At 41.3% G+C, this 23090-nt stretch overlaps 3 protein-coding genes across 5 annotated transcripts in view; 1 reads left to right on the forward strand and 2 right to left on the reverse strand.

Moving 5' to 3' along the window:
• Positions 1-11169, forward strand: part of idua (alpha-L-iduronidase) — a 13228-nt gene extending 2059 nt beyond the window's left edge. For all 3 annotated transcript variants that reach the window (XM_005933310.3, XM_042225283.1, XM_014337105.2), the window contains 11 exons: positions 1498-1605; positions 1935-2030; positions 2385-2587; positions 2775-2954; positions 3343-3559; positions 3662-3871; positions 3975-4096; positions 4805-4930; positions 5231-5307; positions 5436-5536; positions 5629-11169. In XM_005933310.3, the coding sequence (XP_005933372.1) occupies positions 1498-1605; positions 1935-2030; positions 2385-2587; positions 2775-2954; positions 3343-3559; positions 3662-3871; positions 3975-4096; positions 4805-4930; positions 5231-5307; positions 5436-5536; positions 5629-5729 (1541 nt within the window). In that variant the 3' untranslated portion in view covers positions 5730-11169. The remainder of the gene's footprint in view (positions 1-1497; positions 1606-1934; positions 2031-2384; positions 2588-2774; positions 2955-3342; positions 3560-3661; positions 3872-3974; positions 4097-4804; positions 4931-5230; positions 5308-5435; positions 5537-5628) is intronic.
• On the reverse strand, positions 6671-8492 carry LOC102290625 (purpurin). The gene is made up of 6 exons (XM_005933309.3): positions 8362-8492; positions 8060-8174; positions 7572-7708; positions 7368-7480; positions 7073-7285; positions 6671-6963 (listed from the first exon to the last, which is right to left on the reverse strand). The coding sequence occupies exons 2-6, from the start codon at positions 8171-8173 to the stop codon at positions 6953-6955; spliced, it is 588 nt and encodes a 195-aa protein (XP_005933371.1). The 5' UTR covers position 8174; positions 8362-8492; the 3' UTR covers positions 6671-6952.
• A 5125-nt stretch (positions 11170-16294) lies between the features above and the next one.
• LOC102290123 (potassium voltage-gated channel subfamily V member 2) lies at positions 16295-20626 on the reverse strand. The gene is made up of 2 exons (XM_005933308.2): positions 19148-20626; positions 16295-17622 (listed from the first exon to the last, which is right to left on the reverse strand). The coding sequence occupies exons 1-2, from the start codon at positions 20480-20482 to the stop codon at positions 17356-17358; spliced, it is 1602 nt and encodes a 533-aa protein (XP_005933370.1). The 5' UTR covers positions 20483-20626; the 3' UTR covers positions 16295-17355.
• Between the last annotated feature and the right edge of the window lie 2464 nt (positions 20627-23090).

Raw genomic sequence — 23090 nt, forward strand, 5'->3', positions numbered from 1 at the left:
TAACATGTGCAGTTAATAAGTGCAATGTCTATAGTGCAGAGATCACTCACAACAGTCATAAAACTAAATCTGTAAATTGCATAAAACTATATAAGAGATGAAAAAAAAAACAACTTTTCTCCATTCACCTAAACTGCAAAACCCTCCATTGCACACAGCACAATCATGTGGACAATGCAGCATTTAATGCTTTTACAGCTCTGGGATAAAATCTTGTCTTGCTGTTAATGTTGCAATCCTTAAGGTTTCAGTCTTGGATTATCATCCAAAACATGATTTTTAACATCCCTCGAGTGTGGGTATTGAACACATTTAAGATTGTTGGGTTTTTGGTTTTGTTTTTTTTAACCAAATGCCCCCGGGGACTTAGTTATTGATATAATAAGTTAAGAAAAAGGTATTTCCTTTCTAAAGACAAACTGCCAACTCTTGAGCCACGATCTTGGCACGATCGTGGCTCAAGAGTTGGCAGTTTGTCTTGTAATCGGAAGGTTGCCGGTTTGAGCCCTGGCTCGGACAGTCTTGGTCGTTGTGTCCTTGGGCAAGACACTTCACCTACCGCCTACTGGTGATGGGCCGATGGCGCAATATGGCAGCCTCGCTTCTGTCAGTCTGCCCCAGGGCCAGCTGTGGCTACAACGGTAGCTGCCTCCACCAGTGTGTGAATGTGAGAGTGAATGAATAGTGTAAAGCGCTTTGAGGATCTCGAAAAGCGCTATATGCAGTCCATTATTATTATTATTACTCGAGTAATACCTCAGCCAATTTTGAAGTAGGTCAGATGACAGCATTCTCTTGCAACAAAATCTAAAGCCTTGCCTAGCCTAGCCTGCTTGGGGTGGCTGTAGCTCAGGAGATAGAGCAGGTCATCTACTGATTGGAAGGTTAGTGGTTTGATCCCTGGCTGCCCTTGTCTGCAGGCTAAATATCCTTGGGCAAGATACTAACCCTAAGGTGCTCTCCGATGCATTCATTGGCGTATGAATTTATGTGAATGTTAGCTTAACCTCCCAAGACCCAAACTCTTTCATGGCATGCATTTTTAACTTCTGTTTGCTATTTGGGCTGATAGGGACCTGATTAATGTAAAAACAAAGAATTACCTGATTTTTTTTTTTTTACCTGATTTTTGTTTCTGAGAAAAATTAGATCCACATATCAGGACATTTGTTTTAAATTTTGATAGGAGAGTGGCAGTATGGTGTCCTCGTACGTGGTTATCAGGCCCTTGTATTGCAAAATTGTGTATTTTGGTCTAGACAACCCAAAATGTGATGTCCAAATATGTGGACGCCAGGTTCTAGGAGGTTAGGAAGCACCGAAGAAAGTGCTTGTATGAATGGGTGCATGTGGCATGTTGTATAAAGTGCTTTGGGTGCTCCAGGAGGGTAGAAAAGTGCTATGTAAGTCCATTTACCATTTAGTTAATTTGTTAGCTAAACATCAGAAATTTGTGTATCAGAAAACGTAATTGGATTTTCCTGTTCTCTGTTGCAGGATTTGAACTGATGGGAAGTGTCTCTAATTACTTCACTGATTTTGAGGATAAATCACAAGTGGTCGAGTGGAGAAATCTGGTTTATCTCATAGCCAAGAGGTACATTGGTGAGTGAGTTGAAGCAGACATCGTTAGAGTTTAGTTTTTTGTTTCATACTTTTTTTGCATAATCAATAAGAATATTAAAAAGGACGACAGTGAAGAACAGTGAAGTCCAATAGGAGAGCCATAACAAATTACTATGCATTAAAATAATGAATAACAGTCATTTTTTGACTAAAATGGTCCCAATTGAAGTATTCAGAAATCAGTCAGAAAATGTACTGTGGCGGGCATGTAAACATGTGATTTAGCTGAAACTAAATGGCTTAATCTGCACTGTGTCACCCTGCTCATGCGTTTTGTGATGACTGTCGTTGCTTGTTGTAAATTTCAGACAAATATGGCCTGGGAAGTGTTTCTCGATGGAACTTTGAAACATGGAATGAGCCCAACAACCATGACTTTGATAATGTTACTGTCTCAATTCAAGGTAAACCTGTGAGACATTGTGCATGGCTTGTGTGTGTGTGTGTGTGTGTGTGTGTGTGTGTGTGTGTGTGTGTGTGTGTGTGTGTGTGTTTGTAAACTGTTACCATTGATGAAAGGTAAGTCTGGGGTCCCTCCCTACTTATTTTCTCTTGTGTTTATAATAGTGTTATTTAATGTGAATGTAAACGGGCACACACATTATATGAAGTTATGCAGTTATGTTCCAAGAGCTGCTTTTGCCTAAAAGCACTAAACCAATTCTTCTGGAGCTTCTTTTATAAATTTGTGGAAATTCAAATGTTCTCGCCAGACCGTATGACAGTGCTGTGCTGTGGATTATCATTTTTTTCTCAAGGGTTTCTAAACTACTATGACGCCTGTTCTGAGGGTCTGCGTGCTGCCAGTACACTCCTGAGGTTTGGAGGTCCAGGAGACTCTTGTCACCCCCATCCACACTCCCCGTACTGCTGGGCCATGCTGCAGCACTGCTACAACGGCACCAACTACTTCACTGGAGAGACTGGGGTCAGACTGGACTATATAGCCCTGCACAAAAAGGTGTTTTCTTTTCTTAGCAAATAGAAAATGAAAGCAGTCTTGATTATGCTCTAGATTTGTGCTTATAGTTGCCAGAAAAATATAATTATCATTATGTTCATAGACTCAGCTGTTTTAGGAAAAACTATAGTTATTACTACACAAACTTGCTTAATTCCAGGCTGACTTCCTGTTTTCGATCTTACAGGGAGGAGGCTACTCCTTCCCCATCCTCCAGCAGGAGATCAAGACTGTAGGAGAGATCCAAGAGCGTTTCCTTAAGTTTCGCAGCTTGCCTGTTTACAATGACGAGGCTGATCCTCTGGTAGGGTGGTCCAGGCCTCAGGAGTGGAGGGCTGATGTGACCTATGCTGCAATGGTGGTAAAGGTGAGGCGAAGACATCTAAATGAACAGCATGGGTGGAAAAAAATATTTCACGTGGGAATTTATGTTTGTTAGAAGTGTCCAGTCTAGAACAGTATCTTTCATTTAGACCAGAAAAGGACCGTACCAAATAGCTGATGTGAGCACGGCAGCTCTAAATTGCCGGACATCAAACTTTAATCGGTAATGGAGAGATTAGCAAATGCCCCCATATTTTGTGTATGATCTTCTTCCCATAGAAATGACCCCGACAACTTCATAAAATGTATTCATCAGACCATGAATGTGGGTATGGGATAAAAGAACGAATTTGTTGTCGGTGTGTTACGAGGAGCTTCTCTCTGCCAGTTAAATCACCCTGATCAAATCCTCTGCTGTCCACCTTCAAAAGGTTATAAACCAGCACCAGGATATGTTGATGGCAAACCCAAACAGCACCATCAACTACACCCTGCTGAGCAACGACAATGCCTTCCTCAGCTACCACCCACACCCCTTCACCCAGCGCACATTGACCGCCCGCTTCCAGGTCAACAACACTCAGCCGCCTCATGTTCAACTCATCAGGAAGCCCGTCCTCACAGTCATGGCCCTGCTGGCTTTGCTAGGTGACATCTTTACCCTAGAACACATGTTCCCTCGGGGGGAAAAGGGGATGAATCGTTTAAACATGATTTAATTCGTTTGTGTCCCTGTGATTCAAATTTTAGGAGAGACCCAGCTTCTGGCTCAGGTTGTGAACTCATCAGGAGGCCACAACGGCACACTGGGAGTTCTCGCCAGTAGCCACAAACCCGTAATGCCCGGTGGCTCAGACAGCTGGCAGGCAGCAGTGTTGGTGTACAACAGTGAGGACAACAGCACCTCTACCATCACCGACGATGTCACTGTCTCACTGAAAGGACTGCCTGCACAAAACGGTAACGCTGTCAAGGGATTTGGAGTGTTTCTGTTTATCTGTGATGATTTCTGTAAGACTGTTTGGTTAATTTTACTCCTCTTTGCTATCTGTTTGTTATCCAGGTCTAATGTATGTCACATATTACTTGGACAATAATGTAACCAACCCTTACGAGCTGTGGCAGAACATGGGGAGCCCTGACTACCCCACAGCAGAGCAGTTCAGACGCCTCAGGAGTGTGGAGGTAAACAGGACGGCTGGACAGTATATATTCTAGTTTTCTGCAATTATAATTGTATGTTTTTCAGTGTACAGCAAAACACGAAAGCTAAAAGTTATCTATCCTATTTGATACACTACTCAGAGAAAATTAGGGGAAGACTTGATCATCACCACATGTCAGTTAAAAAAATTACCTTGAGCGAGTTGTTAATGTCCATTTCTGAGCATACTGCCAAAATTGGACTTCATCAGGATTGCATGTGGTCCTGATATTCTTTAGCGGCATCTATGGTCACAGCCCCGTGCGGCTTGATTGGCGTTCCCGAGAGATCAGCAGAACAGCTACTGGTGCCCTTTTCTCTTTACAGAAGAGAGCAGGTTGTCAGTGAGCACACGTGACAGGCATGAAAGAGCCTCGAAGGCTGTGGCACACTTTACGCCGTGCAATGATTCCCTCATTCCTAAATCTGCACCCCAGCTCCACCGAGTTAAACAGGCTTCTCTGCCTTTATTTTTATTTTTTTGATGAAGTTTTCTGCACACCACACTGTGAGAGCATGGATTTCCTCCCAGTATGAACTCTCATCATTTTTGTTATCTAGTTGATGCCTGTGGGATTATTTTTTTGTGAGTCTTTAAGACTTGAACTGATTTGACAGATTACTTTGACCTTTTCCTGCTCTCTCAAGTGCACTGAGACACGCGTTGACCTGATGTGTCATTGTCTCAGGGCCCCCACACTGACGGACCCTTGGACGTTCCTGCAGGAGACAGTCTGATTCTGAAAGCCAAATTGCCGGTGCCCTCCGTCCTCCTCATCCACGTCTGTGCTCGGCCGAAAGCTGTGCCAGACCAGGTTAGTACCAACACAACACAATGGTGTATAGATAAAATATCTCATATTACACTCGTGTCATAAATGAGTCTGAAAGACAATATTAGAAAATAGTAAGAAAGCTGAAGCTGCTTTAAAATATTTTAATTAATTATATTTTTAATTTTAAGCTAGAAAGAAGTCTATAGAGCCAAGGCGAGTTTTTATGAGTAGGTCTATTTGCTAAATTTGTAATAAATGTATGTTTTTAAATGCTCTGTTGTCTATAAAATTAATCACAGATTTATATTTTCACACTGCGTTATATTTGACCTTCTTCAGGTCAACGGGTTACGCTTCATTAGGATCACTAAAGGTCAAGTCCTTATTATCTGGTCTGACCACTGTGTCAATTCAAAGTAGGTGTTTCTCATCCAAAACATTTCATTTCACTCTGCTTTAAAATGTATTATATGCATCTTTATCCTTTAAAGGTTGGACAACATTAGTAAGGCTAATACCACTTTTATTATGTTATGCTTTGCAGATGCATCAAAACATATGAAGTGGAATTATCCACAGGCGGCAAGGCATTCGGCAAAATCAGCACCCAGAACACTATTTTTACTTCTTATGTTTATTCACCAGGTAAGAATTCACACTAAATTCATCTAAACCTGAGACCTTTAGAGTCTGACTGTACAGAGAAATAATATCATGCTCTCTGTTGTGTTCTGTAGTGGACCAGGAGGTTAGTGGTCTGTACAGAGTTCGAGCTGTGGACTACTGGGGAAGGCCCGGCGAGTACTCGCTGCCAGAGAGATATTCAGAGGAGCATTAGTCCGAGATCTGGTCTGCTGGCTATTATGTTGTGTTTTGTTATTGTTTTATATAATGTAAATTTTTGGATTGGTGGATTTTGTATTTAATAAAGCATTGTATGTGGTCAGCTGTAATCATGTGACTCAAGGTGTGAAATTACTGAATCCTCGCCCCACCCCATCACGTTGAGGTCACCTGAGGCAAGGTGTAAGTGAGGTTTGAGACGCTTGGGATCTCTAGACTGCATTGTTGGTTTCTAATATCCGGTGTCTGGTCAAAGATGGTGGACACAGATCGTCTCCTTTACTGCTCTTTGAAAACATCTGTATTCTCGGTCCAAGGTGTGGACATTTGCATCCTTGAAAGAGTGACCTTTATCGTTCAGGTGCAGATGTTGTCATGTTGAGGTGGCTCTTCTACGGTGGCTGTTTGGTTTCTCCTATTCAGAGTCCGAGCACTACTCACCGCGCCGCACAACATACATTGTGTTATTCAGCTTGTGTTTGGGAGTGCATTGAGATGAACCAGTTTCTGTCTGAGGGTGTTGCTACATCTGAAGTGCAGGGGGAAGTCGTGGGACCACAATGTTGTTCTATTTCTGCCTGGTTGGTGTTTGAAACTCTTTCCTGTACATCTTTGCTGATTTGATTAAGGCTCAGATGAGATAAGCACAAGTTTTAGGACTTTTCTTTAAACACATCCTTTTCTTTCTTTCTCCTCTGCCTTGGAGGAAACATCCTCTGTGACTTCAAAATTTTAGGTTTCTAATTTTTCAAGCGAATCACTTCAAAAGAGTGAATAAACGTGAATAAACGTGAATAAACGTGAATTAGAAAGCATTATCATCACTCATACATTTATTTATGAAGTTGTTGTATGTTTTTAAGTTTGTAGATTTGGATAAATAAGTGAACAGTAGATATGAAGTGCAGTTAAGGGGAAATAAAAAGCCACCACAAGTTTCTTTACAAAATTTATTGTCACCGATGCAGAATGGCACAGTGCAGATGTTACCCACCAGTGTGACAGTTTGATACAGCTGGTTATTTGATGATATCCACTCCATCGCTAATAGTTTCCAGTGGATTTAAATTGTATTTTTGTCGTGGCAGGTTTAAAGTTTTCACAGGGTTATGGATTGGATTTATCTGATGTTGGTCACGTAGTTGGAATGTGACAGGCTTATTCTCTTGGATCCACTTTAATGTAGGGTTGCTCAACATGCCCCAGATGAGCATTTGTTTAGCAAGCTCCTGTTGAAAACAGAGAGGAGGAACAAGTGTCAGATTAAGTCTTAAAATTCTTTCTCTGCATCAGAGCTTAAGCTAAACAATCCTCAACACAAGTCCTTGTTTTACATACCGGACTGCAGCACAGGCTGGAACTGTCCGGCCATGCAGATTTCCTCCTGCTTCTGGCGGACCACTCTCTGGATGGCAGGGGGGAGGCCACGGGGGTTGCGGGAGAAGACTAGAGCATAGCCATCCTCGCAGGTTCCGTCATCCTTCAGGGTGCGGCAGGCATAGGTGATGGCATAGTTGTCATAGTCTGTATCAATGACCCAGTAGTTGTCACCTAGAAGTCAGGAATGAGAAATTAGTCCCAGCTCCACGAAGGAAAGACAGAGTGACAAAGAGAACATGATGAGCAGGCTTACCGCCACTGGACAGGTAACTGGCCAGGCCCTGGTAGTCCATAAACATTTTACCAGGGTTGCCAGGGTCAGGGACTGTGTACTGAGCAGCCATGTCAGCACAGACAACCCAGAACCTGAATACAGAGGAGAGAAAATATGCAGCAAATGCAAGCGTATTCATGACCTCACATTGAAGCTGCTACCAAGTATGTTGCAAATACCCACCCAAAGAGAGTGACTCTGCCTCTGGAGGAGGCCACCATGGAGCCATCATTGCCAACCGCGTACTCAGCAGAGATGTTGTCCTGCAGGAACAAACCCTCAGGATCTTTCTTCTGCAGAGCGTACCACTTCCCTGCGTACTGTTGTAGGGAAGAAAGGGCGAAGATGAGCTTTATTTTGATTGGCATGTCTATAGTATGGATATACACACTGAAATGTGTGAATATCACAGTAAGTAGCACATAGTTCATATGTGTGATTGTATGCTGATGATGTTCTGGTTCATGAGCCACATTGATCATTTTGTTCCTGTTTTGGTTATTTTTTTTAACTACTTATTATACACCAGTGTTACTATAAATACAGTCAAGCTAATTCAGATTACAGAAAGTTCAAAAATACACAGAAAAAGTCTTAGAATATATTTCAATTTTTGATCTTGTAATGAAAGGGTTAAGAAGAATCCTTAAAAGACACATTTGCGTACTCACTCTTTTGGGGTCAAAGTCCTGTTTGACTGTGAAGCTGTCCACCACACAGGAGGCCAGGCTGTGCTCCACACAGGCCAGGAGCATCATCACCAGAGCAAAGATTTGAAAATTCATCCTAACGCAAAACCCAAATTAACACTGTATTATGATTTGTTTATATAAAGGTGTAAAGTCAGCATTCCTAAATCATTTTGACACTAAAATCCTCATAAATGGTCTAAGAACAAGAAAGGGTTGTTCTTTGAGCTCCATATTTATTTGTAAAAATTTGAGCAAGTCCCTTAAAAGCAGCATCTCCTTACCTGAAGTAGGGAATGAAGAAGCCACAAGACGTTTTCAGTGCAGAGTTGTTGCAGTGAACTGTGGTGAGAAGACGCTGTGTGAGCCTTTTATACCCGACGCACAGACAGGCTCGCTGCTTATTTTCAGATTTTAAATCTACGGCTTATCCAGTTAACAAAATCCGCCGGCGTAAGCTGATGAACCCCCAGATTCAGCAGGCTTTATGTAATTCAGTGCAGGGCTACATAATGGAATACAAGATAGCAGATGCCCGGCAGGATAAGGCTGGCTGAGCCGCAGGTCACGTATGCACAGCAAAGGTGTTTACATGAGCAGGCAAATGTATTTTTAGCCCTGAGGATACATGAAAATGTATAAAGTGTACAGATTTACCCAGCCTGAGAAAGATGCAGGGTTCAAGAGAGATTCTGTCTTTCTACTGCATCTGTGTTTCCTTTAAATGTGTTCAAAACATTCCCAAAACCCTGAACAGGGACAGTTTTTCCAAGAGCATTAATGCTTTCTGTTATCATTATTAATATTAATTTAACACAATAAAACAAATCACTGCACTAATTAACTTAGTGTTTTGTTCTGCCAAGTCTATTTGTAGATTAAGCATTACTGCTCCGTCTCTTTAGCCTTTTTGCCTGTTATGTTTTATTCGGGATGTTTTAACCTAAAATTATGTATTTTGTGAATTCTTAAACTTTAACAACCAGTGAAAAGAAATCAAAAATCTGTTTTCCACCTTCAACAAACAGTACAAATGTACAACTGGTAAAACTGCAAAAAAAGAAAAAATTATATATATGTACTGGATGTTGGGTCATGTTAGGTCAGCACAGGCTCAGGTGTTCCCGGCTGCTGCCACTTACTTGGTTAAGTAATCTGTCTCTTCTTCAGCTTCGCCCTGCAATGTGTCACACAGGAAACAGCTGAGCTGCATTATAGAAAGTTTACACCACTTATGCATCCTGCATGTGCAGAGGTCTAAAAATGCACAAGCTTCTGTTTTACAGGTATCAAGGTGAAGTGAAGTTATATTCCAAAAGCGCTCACTTTACGATATTATATATCGTCTACATGGTTTATTTAGAAGAAAAAAGGATAAAGAAAAGCTCTTCTTTTGATTTTACAAATTTTGGAGTCAAATGTCGAGCAACTGTTTTGTTTTTTTCAGTTTTTGTGTCCCAGAATCCAAACGTAACCAGATCACTGTAATCCCTCTAACAGCTCTTGGGAGATATTTTTGTAAGGTAAGGAAGCCAATTTAAGACGAGTAGTGTGTCGGTAAATCCGGCTGCATTTTTCTGGCAGCCCTGTCATTGTTGTCGTTCTAACAATAACCTGTCCTGAAGATATTACATAAGAGCTTTGTGCCCAACGTCCTCACCTTTTTAAATGCAGTCAAATCTTCGACACTGCTGTGACCAGTCACGTGTCAGCAGCGTTAACTCTGCATCTCTAATCTGAAAACAAACGACAGGTTTAAATGATCCTGTTACAGACGTGCACTTGCTTAACTGGAAGGGAGCTCAGGTTGATCAGATCTGGACCAGAGCCATGTCAGGTTGATGACTGGTTCAAGTTGTATAACAAGCAGCTGAGTGTAGAAATATATGCATCCGTCTTATTTAATCATAGGCTGCAGTAACTATTTTGATACTCAACTAGCCATTCACTTTTCTCCCAATTAAATTTTCATTTTACAAAACTATCTTTTTGTGCATTAGTGAAAATAATTAATGACATAACTCTGGACTTTGGAAACAATAGAAATTATTTTTAGGCGATGCAATTAAACCAAAAGTAAGAGGCTGTTAAAATTGTTTTAACACCCAACCAATGTGGGTCACACTAAAAGTGAAAATGAATTTCCACATGAACTGTAATCTTAATTAAATGGGAAGTTTAGACAATAAGTATGAACTTTTCCACAGGTTCAGAAATACAGCAGGACTGAGCAGAGTGACAGACGTGAATCTCAAACAAAGAGCATATGACTCAAACTTTGGAGTCATATTTATGCATTTATATAAGTAAATCTAAATTAAAGATCAGCCACAAAATAAGTACATTTTTACCTTTAAATCTATAAAATTATAATAAAGTGTTCCAGGCTGTCTTATTTAAAACTGACATCAAGGGCCTGGTGGCATGTCACCGTGCCAACATCTAAAAGGCTCTTTCAGGCTTTCAAAGAAAAGATTGTGAATGCCTGGCAGAAGGATTTAAGAGGATAAGTCATTCCACTGTAACAAAAACTACAGATCACCTCAGCCATGTTGCCAGTTAGTTCTCAGACCTCGAGCGATCACTGCGATTTCACCACGACACCCGTAAAGTTTCAGAACTCATATCATAACCCACCATGATGGAGACATTCACAGGCAGACGTGTCAACACCTGTTAAATTATTTTAAAGAAATGTGGTTCACACACACGCACACAGAGTTATACTTATGTCTTTATTGAAAAGCTTAAAGTGAAGGCTGGAGAAAGTGGACATAATACCTCAAAAGCTCCTTGGATTGAACAGGATTTGTATAAATTGGGTATTGACAACCTGTGCTCTTGGAGTGAGGTTGGAGGGAACAGTGCTTTCATCATCAACTTACACAGAGCAGCATTACGGAGGTGCACGAAAGTGGAGGAAAAAAATTAATCAATGCGCTCCGTGTTTCATCAGCATTTCTGAAGAAGAAATGAGAGGTTTACTAAACTAACCAGCACCCCTTCATAAATGGTTCCCAGACAACTGTGCAAATTTTAAGTCGATGTTGTAAATGGAAACCAGTGATCCAAAAAGTTGTTGGCAGTAAAACCCCAAAAAAAGGTAACTGTAAATAATGATATATTTCTACATTTAATATGAAAAAGCAATCGGGAATTCAGTTGACTGAAGGAGAACAAAGACCACAGTGCATATATGGCATTAAGAGTTCAAAAGCTTTACTCAATAATCCATGATTAACATTAAATCACAATATCTGGAAAACCAAAGGGCTGCTGTATTATCAAAGGTAGCGGTGAACATGTCCACAAAATAGGAGTGTTTTTGAGTGGCAGTGACCCCATTTTGCCATAGCTACTCCAGAAAGAGTGGAAGAGGATGGAAATTGCACGTGGACGTGGACATCCTGGAACAGCACTCCAACGCTTTACTTCAGAATGCTGTCTTCATTTGCTGTGAGGACGAGAGCAAAATATGAGATTTGACAATGCAGTCGTGATTGAGACGTCCACATGTGAGCTGTACAGTATGTCTGCGTGAACAAGGTACCTTCTGCTAGCTGCTTGGCGATGCGCTCCTGCTCTTCACGGACCTTCTTCTCCTCCTCCTCAATCCTCCTCTCTTCCGCTGCAATAGGCTTCAGGTGATCTGAGCAAATCAGAACATTTATTAAGCTGAGGTGGAAGAAAAAGACACGCAGTTTCCTGATTTATGAGATACAACTATTGTCTTACACAGCACGTAGTATATAAGAAGCTCTGCCCAATGAATGGAAGTGTTTGACCTCATTACACTACACAGCTGCAGTAAAGGACAGTTCTAGTAACAACTTACCATATCTCCTTTTGCCATATATGATCCCAGCAATCAAAGCTGAGTACCTGGCTGTCTGCAATAGAAAATGTGTACATGTTAGTGTCAAAAACTCCATAATGAGCCGGCTGAGATGCAAAAGAAAAAACACGATATAATTGTAAATGATAAATGATTTATGTCTGACAGTGAGAGCCATCCATCAGCCTCTGATGACCATTTGGTACCTAAAAAGCGAGCTACTTCAAAAATCCTCCAACAAAACACAGGAGGAAAAATGTTCCCAGTAAAAGTGGAAACAACAAAAGGTGTTTCACAACTTGAGGCAAAAACACACCACCGAGTAAAACCTTGCCATAAAGAGGGAGATACTAGCAGCTGGTGTTGTGTGACCCAAATGTAAAATGACTCCACTGAGCATCGCTGGGGAACTCGCTGACTGCACTCCATATGACAGGAAGGGCAAACGTGGATGGAAATGACTGATGTGATCACATGGTGGAAAAACAAGGCTGTAAGCAGCTGGTTAATAGATTCACATTTCAGTTATGGCAAATTTATTGAAATATTCTGATATTGTGTATTATACCGTCACACAGCTTTTTGTTTTGTAGATTTATAGTGTATATATTATTTATGAATGCAATATTCATTATTGTCTTACACAGTGTCAGTCTGTAGTATATATACACATTTTTGCATTCTCATAGAATAATGCCGTTAGTAGGCGCCTGCAGCATTTTTAGTTTAACTTTGTTGTTTGCTCAATGTTTATTAAAGACTGTACTATTTGTATTCTTTATCCTGCTGCTGTAACACAAAACTTCCCTTGTGGGATTAAAGTATTTATCATTTTGAGGCTGTATTTTCTAACACCAGCCGCTACACCTGATGAGCTTTCATTAGTACAAAAGCCACATTTGACTGAGGATTTAAAGGGCATTAACGACAGGGCACAAAGAGTAACTGTTCCAGTAAAAAACATATCTAGTCTACAGTAACCTTATCCACCTGTCATTCACAGTATGACCAGTAGGGGGCAACAGCTTCGCTCCAAAACAAGAGTTTTCTGACAGCTGACAACTGAAGTAGAAGGCGAACAGCAGCTAAACTTGTTTGATGCAGAGACAAATACAAAAACAACACATTTTTAGAATTAGTCATTAGTTATTTCCGGTGACTCCACTTTACCAGCCAGTTAGCGCTGCGGCGTTTAAATGAAGGCAGCTTGTTTTAACTATCAGTCAAATCAAGCGTGATGTTCCGTAACAGGCACTGTTCTCCCGCACACATGTACGGTCAGTGCAAGCTGAGCTGTACGGCACAATCAAACAACAATACAACTCAGGCTGCAGCTGCTCATTCATAGTTTTAGTGACACAGCTGACAGCTAGCATGCCCCTGCTAAACGTTAGCAGGTTAGCGTGTTCTCGGTAGCTAACTAGCAGCCTAAAAGACAGCGGTTTGTGCCGTCAGACTATAAAACACTAGTTTTATAACAAAATGTGTGTCAATGCAAACCTTAATCAGAGGTGACACTGCAACCGGAGGAACCATAGTTTCACGGCAGGCTTACGATTAACAGCAGAGGTCACTTTAACACCAGCAGGAGGAAGAGCAGAGGTGTCTTCTTCTTTAGGTCTTTCTGCCGCTGGTGAACTGCTGCCACCTTCTGGAACAAGTGGTCCTCTTCAGCCTTGAGGCCTGGAGTTCCCCACGCCTGATCTAGGCTGCAGCTCAGGCTGTCCAAGAGCTCAGTGATCCCCTTGTCCAGATCTGGATGGAGATCCCCCAGGACACCATCCGTCATCGCATTAGGAACATGCCCCGACATTTTCACGTATTCACTATTTTTGAGCTACTGCAATGAAAATTCAGCAAAATGGACTAGCCCATCTACTTGTTCCAAACACATCAACCTGTCCATAACTGTACAGATATGAGCATGTCTTTTTCTCATTTAGACCGAATGTGTTTAAGTCTTTTGAAGAGTGTAGTTGATAAAAACTATAAAAAGAGTTTGGGTTTGTTTTTGTTTGTTTTTTTGTTGTTGTTGTTGTTGTTGTTGTTGTTGTTGTTGTTGTTCGCTTTGTTTTTCCCCTTTTCTTGATGCCAAAACTGTAAAAAGGAAGCAATGTCAGTCTATGGGACAATTTGTGATTGTTATTTGTGCTTCACAATAAAAATATTTGAAGAGAAAAACTATAAAAAGCAATCAACTCTGTACTGAATACAATAAAACAAAAGTAAAGTTGATGCGAAATGTCTTTAGCATTGCAAATGCTGTTTTGTGCTGTGATATGTACTAAACTACTCAACTTCCTCAACCATGCCTCCATGTAACAGTGCTGTGCCACCCTGTGGACTGTTTTTCTAATTAAATGCAAACATCTGATCTTCTTTTATCTGTCTATATTCAGTCATAGAGTTTGTCTACATCTGAAAATAATGTAGAAACTGTTCTTCAGACTTGAAGCACAGACATAACACTGGGTTCATTCCCTTACTGATGCTGCCATCCAGCAATAATAATAATAATAATAATAATAATAATAATAATAATAATAATAATAATAATAATAATAATAATAATACTTCATAATCCACGTTTTCCACAGAAATAAGGTCTATGAGCTAAATGGAAAATCAAAACCCAAGCCCATTATTAAATATGTCAATAATACTTTTTTCTCTTTTTCATAATATTCAACCACAGATCTAAAAACTTATATACACCGACATGATTTTGCAGTAGCAAATGTCTTCCTGCAGAGGTCAGTAAAGAATCTTTGAAGATCCTGACAACTTTGTTCCCAGGATAGCTGAGAACCTTGGACACACTTCATGTTCAGTTTTCCCAGGTGTGAGAAATCTGGGCGTAACTTTTAATCAGGTATGCAGTTGTAAAGTTTTAAAGTCTTAAAACTGTTTCTGTTTCAAACTAAGACAATCATACAAGCTATTGTTATGTCATGCCTTGACCATTGCAATTCATTATTCCTTTTCCTGGATCACCTGCAAATAGCTGAGAATGCTCCTGTGAGGCTGCTCACCTGGTCCTCTAAAAGGTCCCGTGTTACACAAAATCTGTCGTCTTTGGGAAAACCATCCCAGAAGCTTAGCGTTAGCTTGATTTATTCATTTTAGACCAGTTTTAATTTCGGTTTGGGATCATGGTCCTGTTTGAACACCCAACTCTGTCTAAGTTTCAACCTTCTAGATGCTTTGAGGTGAAGATTTTGAAGGTATTCTTCCTTCTTAGTTATTCCATCAACTTTGTGCAATGTAACAACCACTGGCAGCAAAACAGCACCATAACATGATGCTACCACCACCATGCTTGACAGCTGGTACAGTATTAGTTTTGACAGCCACACCTTTACTCCTCCAAACATACCTCTTATCATTGTTGCCGAATCACTTGATATTTGTTCATTCTTATCATAAAACATTTGTTAGAAGGCTCGATTTGGCTCGATGTTGATTTTAAAGCAGGGGCTTCTTTCTCGGTCAGCACCCTCTCTGTCCATGTTCCAGCAGTTTGAGTCTGGCTGGTTCCTGAGTTGTTCCTGAAAATCCTAACCAATTTCCCCTCATCTGATGTTGATAGTTCAGGTGTTTTTTCAAGAATTTAGCAAAGTGATGTCACATTTGAACAGCATGTACCTACATATAGAAAGAGGCCTTCCCAACCTGTGTAAATCTACAATTTCTGTTCTTAGATTAGACACCGAGTTCCTTGAAATCTCCCATTGTTCTGAGTGTTGGTAATTCCAAGGAAAAGCTACAAGTTGTGGTCAGTTATGGTCACTAAGAAGTTAAAATGCTTTGTCAGGTTAAAAGACAGTGTGGAGCCTTCAGCACCAATTATTAAAGATTTAAGAGAACATGTGTGTATATTTGAGTCTGCATGTATATTTTGACCCTGTGTGTATTAGGAAAAATCCAGAAGTCGTTAAAGATGTTTGCTGTCCAATCATTAGAACCTGGAAAAAGAACAGTTCAAATAAATCGTTAAGGGCCCAAAATTACCATGATGTTCATGTTGAGTACATGTGAACTTCTGACTACAGCTGTATATGTAACTGCTGGGTCTCCGAGGTAATCCGACCAGCTCTTTTTACATATTCCTAGATCCAGGTTAAAGACAACAGGAGACTGGGATTTTGAGGTTGTGGCTCCCAAGTTGTGAAACTCGCTTCCAGTAATTGGACCTTCTTCTTTTTTTAACAAAAAAACCCCCTTTAAGACCCACATGTGTGAGATTTGCTTTAATTAGTTTTATCCATTTGTAGTTTTAACTGTTGTATCCTATTTTGTACTGCAAAGCCCTGTGATGTTTGTTCTTGAAAAGTGCAGTTTAAATGAAATTGTTTACAATCAGTCACTGAGGAGACTCTCTCTGTGAGGAAAACAGCATTTATTGAAAACAGTGTTTGAGACAGCATATGTCTCAAAGCCAATAAATCATACCGCGTACATTGGCGGAATGATTTACTTGCTTTGCATGCAGATTTGCAAAATGACCGAATACTGCAAACACATGAAAAGCAGCGCTGCACTACAAAGTTCACCAAGTAAACAGATCACCTGTGTGAACACTGATTTAAAGCACTTCAGATGCAAAGGAAAGGAAACTTTGTTCAGCTGCCTCTTAAAAGCGTCTCTTCCTAAATTTCACTGAGCTACACTGTAGATGTGTTTAAGGACCTATGCCCTGCCTATGCCCGAGAGAAAAGGATAAAAGGATTTTCATTCATTCTATAGGTATCCAGGTGAACTCTGACCTCTTTATCCAAACATTTAGATGTTGATGAGATTACAGATTTTCACTCTGGGAAATTAAGAGTACTGCTTTTAAAACATTTCACTTAAAAATTATGCATTTTAACTTGACTTTAAGTAAAAAAAAAACAACAACCTCTTCACAGCATGGATAAAACAATCATATGTAAACATATTTTTACACATTAGATGCTTTTACGGAGAGAATTATTCCCATTTTTGCACCAAGGGTAAATACTGTAGATGTGCACAATTTAATAAATGTTGGCCACAAACCTTTCTCTTCGTCTCTATTTTGATATAGTGCATAGTTGACAAAATATTGTATAGATTTGAAGAATGTTTACATTTGTGGTATTCTTGAAACAAATATTTCTAAATTGTGCTTTTAATGCTTGAATATCCCTTAATAAAAATATAATTTCCTGTAAGAAAATTTAAAGGGACCAGTTTTCCCCTTCTTCTCGGCACACTGTGTGCCAGATTTTCACTCTGAACTCAGTTTAATAGCTAACTAGTCTGGAGGGTGTAGACAGCCATATGCTTCCCTCACAAAAGCTGCCAACTAGCTGGAGCGCCCCACTCCAGTAAGCTGAGTGGTTTCTTTCTTTTCTTTTCTTTTGTCCCTGTTCTAGTTTCACAGTGAAGCATATTAGTTTGTTCTATAAAGAAGAAACAATCAGTGTGCATGACATTGGTGGTTTCCAAAGCAGTGTTCCAGGGTTTTCACCGTCCTCTTGCCAAATTTCACCTTCCCTCGGTTCTTCAGGGAGGCGGTGTACTGGTTGGACTTGAGTTTGGAGTAGTAGTCTGAGAACTTGTTGAAGAGGATAGATATGGGCAGGCCATTGAGGATGATTCCAAAAGCAATGCAGATGAAGGCAAAAATACGGCCTAGCATGGTCTCTGGATAGACGTCTCCGTAGCCCACAGTGGAGATGCTGACCTGCAGCGAAGACAGGAAAACGGTCAGTGCTGATGGAAAAAACATCCCAGAAATAAACAGTAGGCACGTTTAGCCAGGGCCCAGCTAAACTGACCTAAAGCTTTCTCTGCTTTTGGCTGCCTATTGTAATCTAAACCATCATGTTGTATTAAATACGCCTTCAAACGAATGACTGAGGCCACCAGGAAAGTGTTTACTGAGGTTATAGATGAAGTGAGCAGCATGCTCATATTCACACTCACTTCTAAACAGGAGATGCCCCCTGTTGGCCATAAGATAGAATGTACATTACAGCCAACTTTTATATACAGCTTATGGACGGTGTTAAGAGAACTTTCTTTTGTAACTCTCTTAACCGTCCTAACAACAAGCCTGGCCTCCTCTTTAGAGTACAGCGTCCATGAACAAGAGTTTGTAAATGCTTCTGTATATCTCAGTGCTGCAAATTGTAGGTATGCTAAAAATAATTATGTTAAAAAAATGCAAACGTTCATCTATCTATTTTCCACCACTTCTCAAATTCCAGGTTGTTTCCAGGCTAGAGCCTATCCCATCTGCCATGGGGCAAAGGAGGGGGTACACCCTGGACAGGTCCCCAGCCCATCGCAGCGTTAACACACCATGCCACTACTTATTACATCTGATTATTAGATATTAATAATAATCACTGCTACACGACTACTTACGGTGAGATGACACATGACAATTTGTTTGTACATCAAGACATGCACTGGCTAGCAAACCACCTTTGTAGTAGTTATAAATCTTGCCCTAGAGTGGTTCAGTTTTGCTGAATTTCACTACTTTCCCCTCCTGCTGACAGACTCACTGTCAGGCTGTATTGTGTAAATACATTCAGACATTTAGTTAGAAAGCACCCACACTGCCCCTTGATCCATGAGCACTTTTGTCAGACACCAGTTCAGTTTTCATAAGGTATCCTGCCAACAGACTGCAGGTAAAATGTCTTAGAAGTAGGTGGTTCGATGACTCACTGTATGTGAATTTACATTAATGCAATGGGAGTCGGTAGCCTTGAGCAGCATTCAGAATTCTATAAACATGACTATCATTCAGAGGATTATTGTTTCTTTCCTTTGGATTAGATGTAAGATTCTACCACCTGGTTTAGGGGAGGGAGGGAAAGGATCTGTTAATGGGTTTATTCATGCAGCAGGCAGACTCTGTGAATCAAGATGTTAACCTCTTAAACTCCAGCACAGACACTACTGGAGTTATGGCTGTTCCACCCTCTAAAACTTGACAAGGTGCCCCACAAAATATTCAATACACAATTCCTAGGAAGCGCAGGGAGACATGTCCTTAATCAGAGCTGACCTCATTTGTTTTGTAAGGTGGTATTGCCCAGTGTAATCTAATAATGTTGCACTGAGACACGAGTTACTCAAGGACAGGACGCATTAATACTTATTTTATGATAAAGTTTATATTTGCTACCCTTTCTGTTATTACTTCATACTGTAGTCATTCTTCATTATACCCCTCAATACAAACATGCACTTACAGCTGCCCACCACCATGCATGAGGAATGCTGGTGAAGTTTGTGTGTGGCATGTCGTGCTCCACGGTATAAACCATAGCAGAAAAGCTGAAAATGCCCATGGCGATGAAGAGGAAGAGGCAGCCCACTTGCTGGTAGCACTGTCGCAGGGTGAAGCCAAACGCCCGCAGACCCGTGGAGTGACGCGCCAGCTTCAAGATCCGAAAGATCCGCATCAGTCTCATGATCCTCAACACTTGCCCCAGCTTTCCCACCTGCCCCACCGCCTGCATGTCAGCCTCATGCTTCACGTAATTATCCTGGCTGTCAAAGATCTCCAGAATGCACTGCAGATACTGAGGCAGGATTGCGATTAGGTCCACGGTGTTGAGCACGCTCCTGCTGAAGGAACTGAGGTCGGGTGTGGATATGAGACGCAGCAGGTATTCCATGGTGAAGAAGGTGATGCACATGGACTCCACGCACTCCCAGTATGTCTTGCCGCTGAGGTGACCTGAAGCAGTTCTGTACTGCATCTCCTGTACCGTGTTGAGGGTCATGGCCACCAGGGAGATCAGGACAAACAAACTGGAGGCCACAGCCATCAGCTTGGCCTGCACAGATGAAAAAGGCTTCTCCATCAAATTCCAGATGGCTCGCCGCATCTGGCCCATGAACATGTCGTGGAACAGCTCCTCGTTCTCCTCTATCTCTATCTCTGCCTCCAGCTCCCTCTGGATTTTCAGCTGGTCGTTGAGCTCGTCCTGCCTCTCCTCGAAGGCGATGCGGCAGCAGCGGTGGGTGGTCTTGATCCTCACGCCCCAGTAGTTGATCTCCTCCAGAAAGTTGCGGGGACACAGCTCGTCCTTGATCCAGAGCACTCCCGTCCTGTAGAAGTTGAAGATGCTGTGAAAGACATCTGGGTCCCTGTCAAAGAAGTACTCGTTGCTGGTCACTATGTAGTCATCACACAGGTCCAGCTTCATGTTGTGGTCTGTGTACGTGGCCAGTCTCCCTATCCTGGTCTTGGGGTACTTCGCTGCCATCTTGTAGGCTATCTTGTAGGGCTTCCCTCCTACATTAATATTGATCACATAGTTCTTCTTGGAGGGGGAAATGTGCTTGGCGAAGCCGTATGGAGTACTGTCATCCTCTTCGTCCTCATACTCTGCATAAATGTCGTAGATGTCCCTGCTGAGCTCCTGCAGAGAGTTCCACGTTTTCACGCAGCTTTCCTTTGCTAGTGGGTAAACGATCTCAGAAGGTCTTCGATTAAGATCAGAATCTGTGACTTTGTAGTTGGGGAAGAGACTCTGTCTCCTGTTCGGTATGCTGTCCACCTTCCTGGTGCTCCCCATCTTCCTGTGCTCCACCCTCAAAAACTACACAACACACAGAGCAGCCAGACTGACCAGCATTACTGGAGTCTAATACTCCCTTTACCTAAGAGTGGAGGACACAAGCAGGATGCCTCATGGCCCTGTTAATGTTGCTGACTGAGAGGATCCGCATGCTTACAGGACATATAAATACCATTATCCTCTGCTGAGCTGCCTGGTGACATGATGTTGGCTGTGTAGAATATCTGAACAGATGACCAATAAGAATACATCTCGTTTTATATAAAATGTGTTTTGAAATCCCTTACTCAAGAAGTTATACCTGAAGGCTATGTGTGGGAAATACTACTGTATACCTTTGTTACTTGCATGCTGTCTGAATAAAACTACACTACTTAATACTTTAATACAGGAAAAACTGTAGATTTCTAGTAGAAGTGTTGTTAAAAGTTCACTTCAAATTATTTGTGAGATGTTTTTGTATTGGTTTCCTATAGCAAAGGGAAACAAAGGAAGGCTAGTGCATACATAAAAGAGGATAAAGGTTTTAAGCATTAGCCTACTTCCTGACTGGGAGGGGGTGGGGGCGTTCCTCAGAAGTGAAGTGAATCAAGGTTGCATGCCCTTAACATTAAAACATGTGGTTTTAATGTTAAAGCAGCAGACAAGCATCAGCAGCAACGCTGTGACACATTCACATAAGCAAATAGCAGGCTGAAAATTTCTACTCAGGAGAAACAAGTGTCTCCAACATGACTTTGATTGCCATTGAATCCTCTTATTGGATATCAGATTATTGTTCTGCTGACCAATGACGGCATTCTGCAAGACTATTGGCTTATTACAAGAGCCATAAAGTATGTCAACCCTTTATTTACCTTCCTGCTGCCAGCCACCACATGAGGGTTAAATCAATTAAGGACTGAAGTCATTAAATCAGTGACACTTAAATACCACTTTCAGACTTAAGATAGCCTTATTAGTATAATGTGTCATTAGATCAAGGGGTAAACTGGGATGACGATGCAAACTGTAGGGTCACATCAAGTGGAAGAGAAAGGAAAAGAACATTTTCCATATGATACATTTTCAGAACAATGTTTTTTGTTGTTTGTTAAGCCACTTCACATCTGTGAATCATTTAAGAATCAGAATCAGAATCAGAATCAGAATCAGAAAGGGTTTTATTGCCAAATGTTGAGCAGGTTTACAACATTAGGAAATTGCTGCGGTGCTTCAGTGCAAACATACTGTCATAAATTACGCTTAAATAGACATGAAAATAAAAATGAGAATAAGAATTAAAAGTGCTAAATAGATAGATATATACATGATATATACATGAGTGCAGGTGGTGATCAGTGCCAAACATGGAATGATGCAGTGAACACAGCGTAGGGTCATGTGTTAGTGGTGGGAACAGTCATACGGTTATTGTTCATGTGTCCAACAGCAGAGGGGAAGAAACTGTTCTTATGGCGAGAGGTTCTGGTGCGAATGGACCGGAGCCTCCTGCCTGAGGGGAGCAGGTCAAACAGACTGTGTCCAGGGTGAGAAGGGTCAGCTGAGATCCGAGCTGCACGCCGCAGATGTCCTGGAGGTGTACAGGTCCTGCAGAGATGGGAGTCTGCAGCCAATCACCTTCTCAGCAGAGCGCACAACACGCTGCAGTCTCTGTTTGTCCCTGATAGTGGCTCCAGCGTACCACACGGTGATGGAGGAGGTGAGGATGGACTCGATGATTGCAGTGTAGAATTGCATCATCGTCCGTGTTGGCAGGTTGAATTTCTTCAGCTGCCTCAGGAAGTACATCCTCTGCTGGGCTTTCTTAATGACGGAGGTGATGGTGGGCTCCCACTTCAGGTCCTGGGTGATGGTGGTACCCAGGAAGCGGAATGAGTCCACAGAGGTGATGGGGGTGTCAGTCAGGATGATGGGGGGGAGTGGGGCTGTGTGCTTAAGTATATGAAAGGCACCCAATTCGAGGGATAAACCAATAATGTGTCTACACATACGAGACAACTCAACAGAAAACTCATTTTAAATTGTTGCAATAGCACATAATTTGTTGAGCATTGATTAACATTATCTGAAAGTCATGTCCTTGGTGCAAATTGTTGTCAGTATGTACAGTGCAGTTCAGCAGAGAGGTACAACGGTGAGTGTCAACAGGAATCTGTAAAACACAGCTCTGCCGTGATTTGAGGCTGAGATCATTGTGATAGGATCATCTTGAGAAAGAAGAGAACAAAAGGCAACCAACATCCAAGGAAAAACATTTCTAATATCCTTTAAGAAGCCTGGAGAACTAGCCCTATAGAGTACTTAAAGAAACTATAAGAAAGCTTTCACAGGAGAGTTCAGGCTGTGTTGAAGAATAAAGGTGGCCATGCCAATTATTGACTTTCAAGCTTGCTAGAATTCCACAAACTGTTTTTGTCTTATCTGCTGTATTTTGATGTGTGTTTGCATGTTTCAATAAATCCCTGCACCTCTTTCTCATTTTCCCAGCAAAACATAAAGAAATGAGAGGCAGCTCTTGCCTTTTAAGGAGGAAATAATGTGGTTAATTTTTACTATGACCTTTACTCTGACATGGTGACAAACATTACCTACCTACAGACCG

The sequence above is a fragment of the Haplochromis burtoni genome, unplaced genomic scaffold, assembly GCF_018398535.1.
Source record: "Haplochromis burtoni strain Fernald_Lab_line unplaced genomic scaffold, NCSU_Asbu1 Contig_166, whole genome shotgun sequence".
Classification (NCBI taxonomy): domain Eukaryota; kingdom Metazoa; phylum Chordata; class Actinopteri; order Cichliformes; family Cichlidae; genus Haplochromis; species Haplochromis burtoni.

Excerpts from the sequence above, each read along its gene's own strand:
- LOC102290123 (XM_005933308.2), bottom strand. The coding sequence starts at position 20,482 with ATGGGGAGCACCAGGAAGGTGGACAGCATACCGAACAGGAGACAGAGT. Across the intron at positions 17,623-19,147 it reads ATGCATGGTGGTGGGCAGCT|GTCAGCATCTCCACTGTGGG; the intron begins GTAAGTGCATGT and ends TCTTCGCTGCAG.
- LOC102290625 (XM_005933309.3), bottom strand. The coding sequence starts at position 8,173 with ATGAATTTTCAAATCTTTGCTCTGGTGATGATGCTCCTGGCCTGTGTG. Across the intron at positions 7,709-8,059 it reads AGGACTTTGACCCCAAAAGA|TACGCAGGGAAGTGGTACGC; the intron begins GTGAGTACGCAA and ends TCCCTACAACAG. Across the intron at positions 7,286-7,367 it reads CAGTTACCTGTCCAGTGGCG|GTGACAACTACTGGGTCATT; the intron begins GTAAGCCTGCTC and ends CCTGACTTCTAG.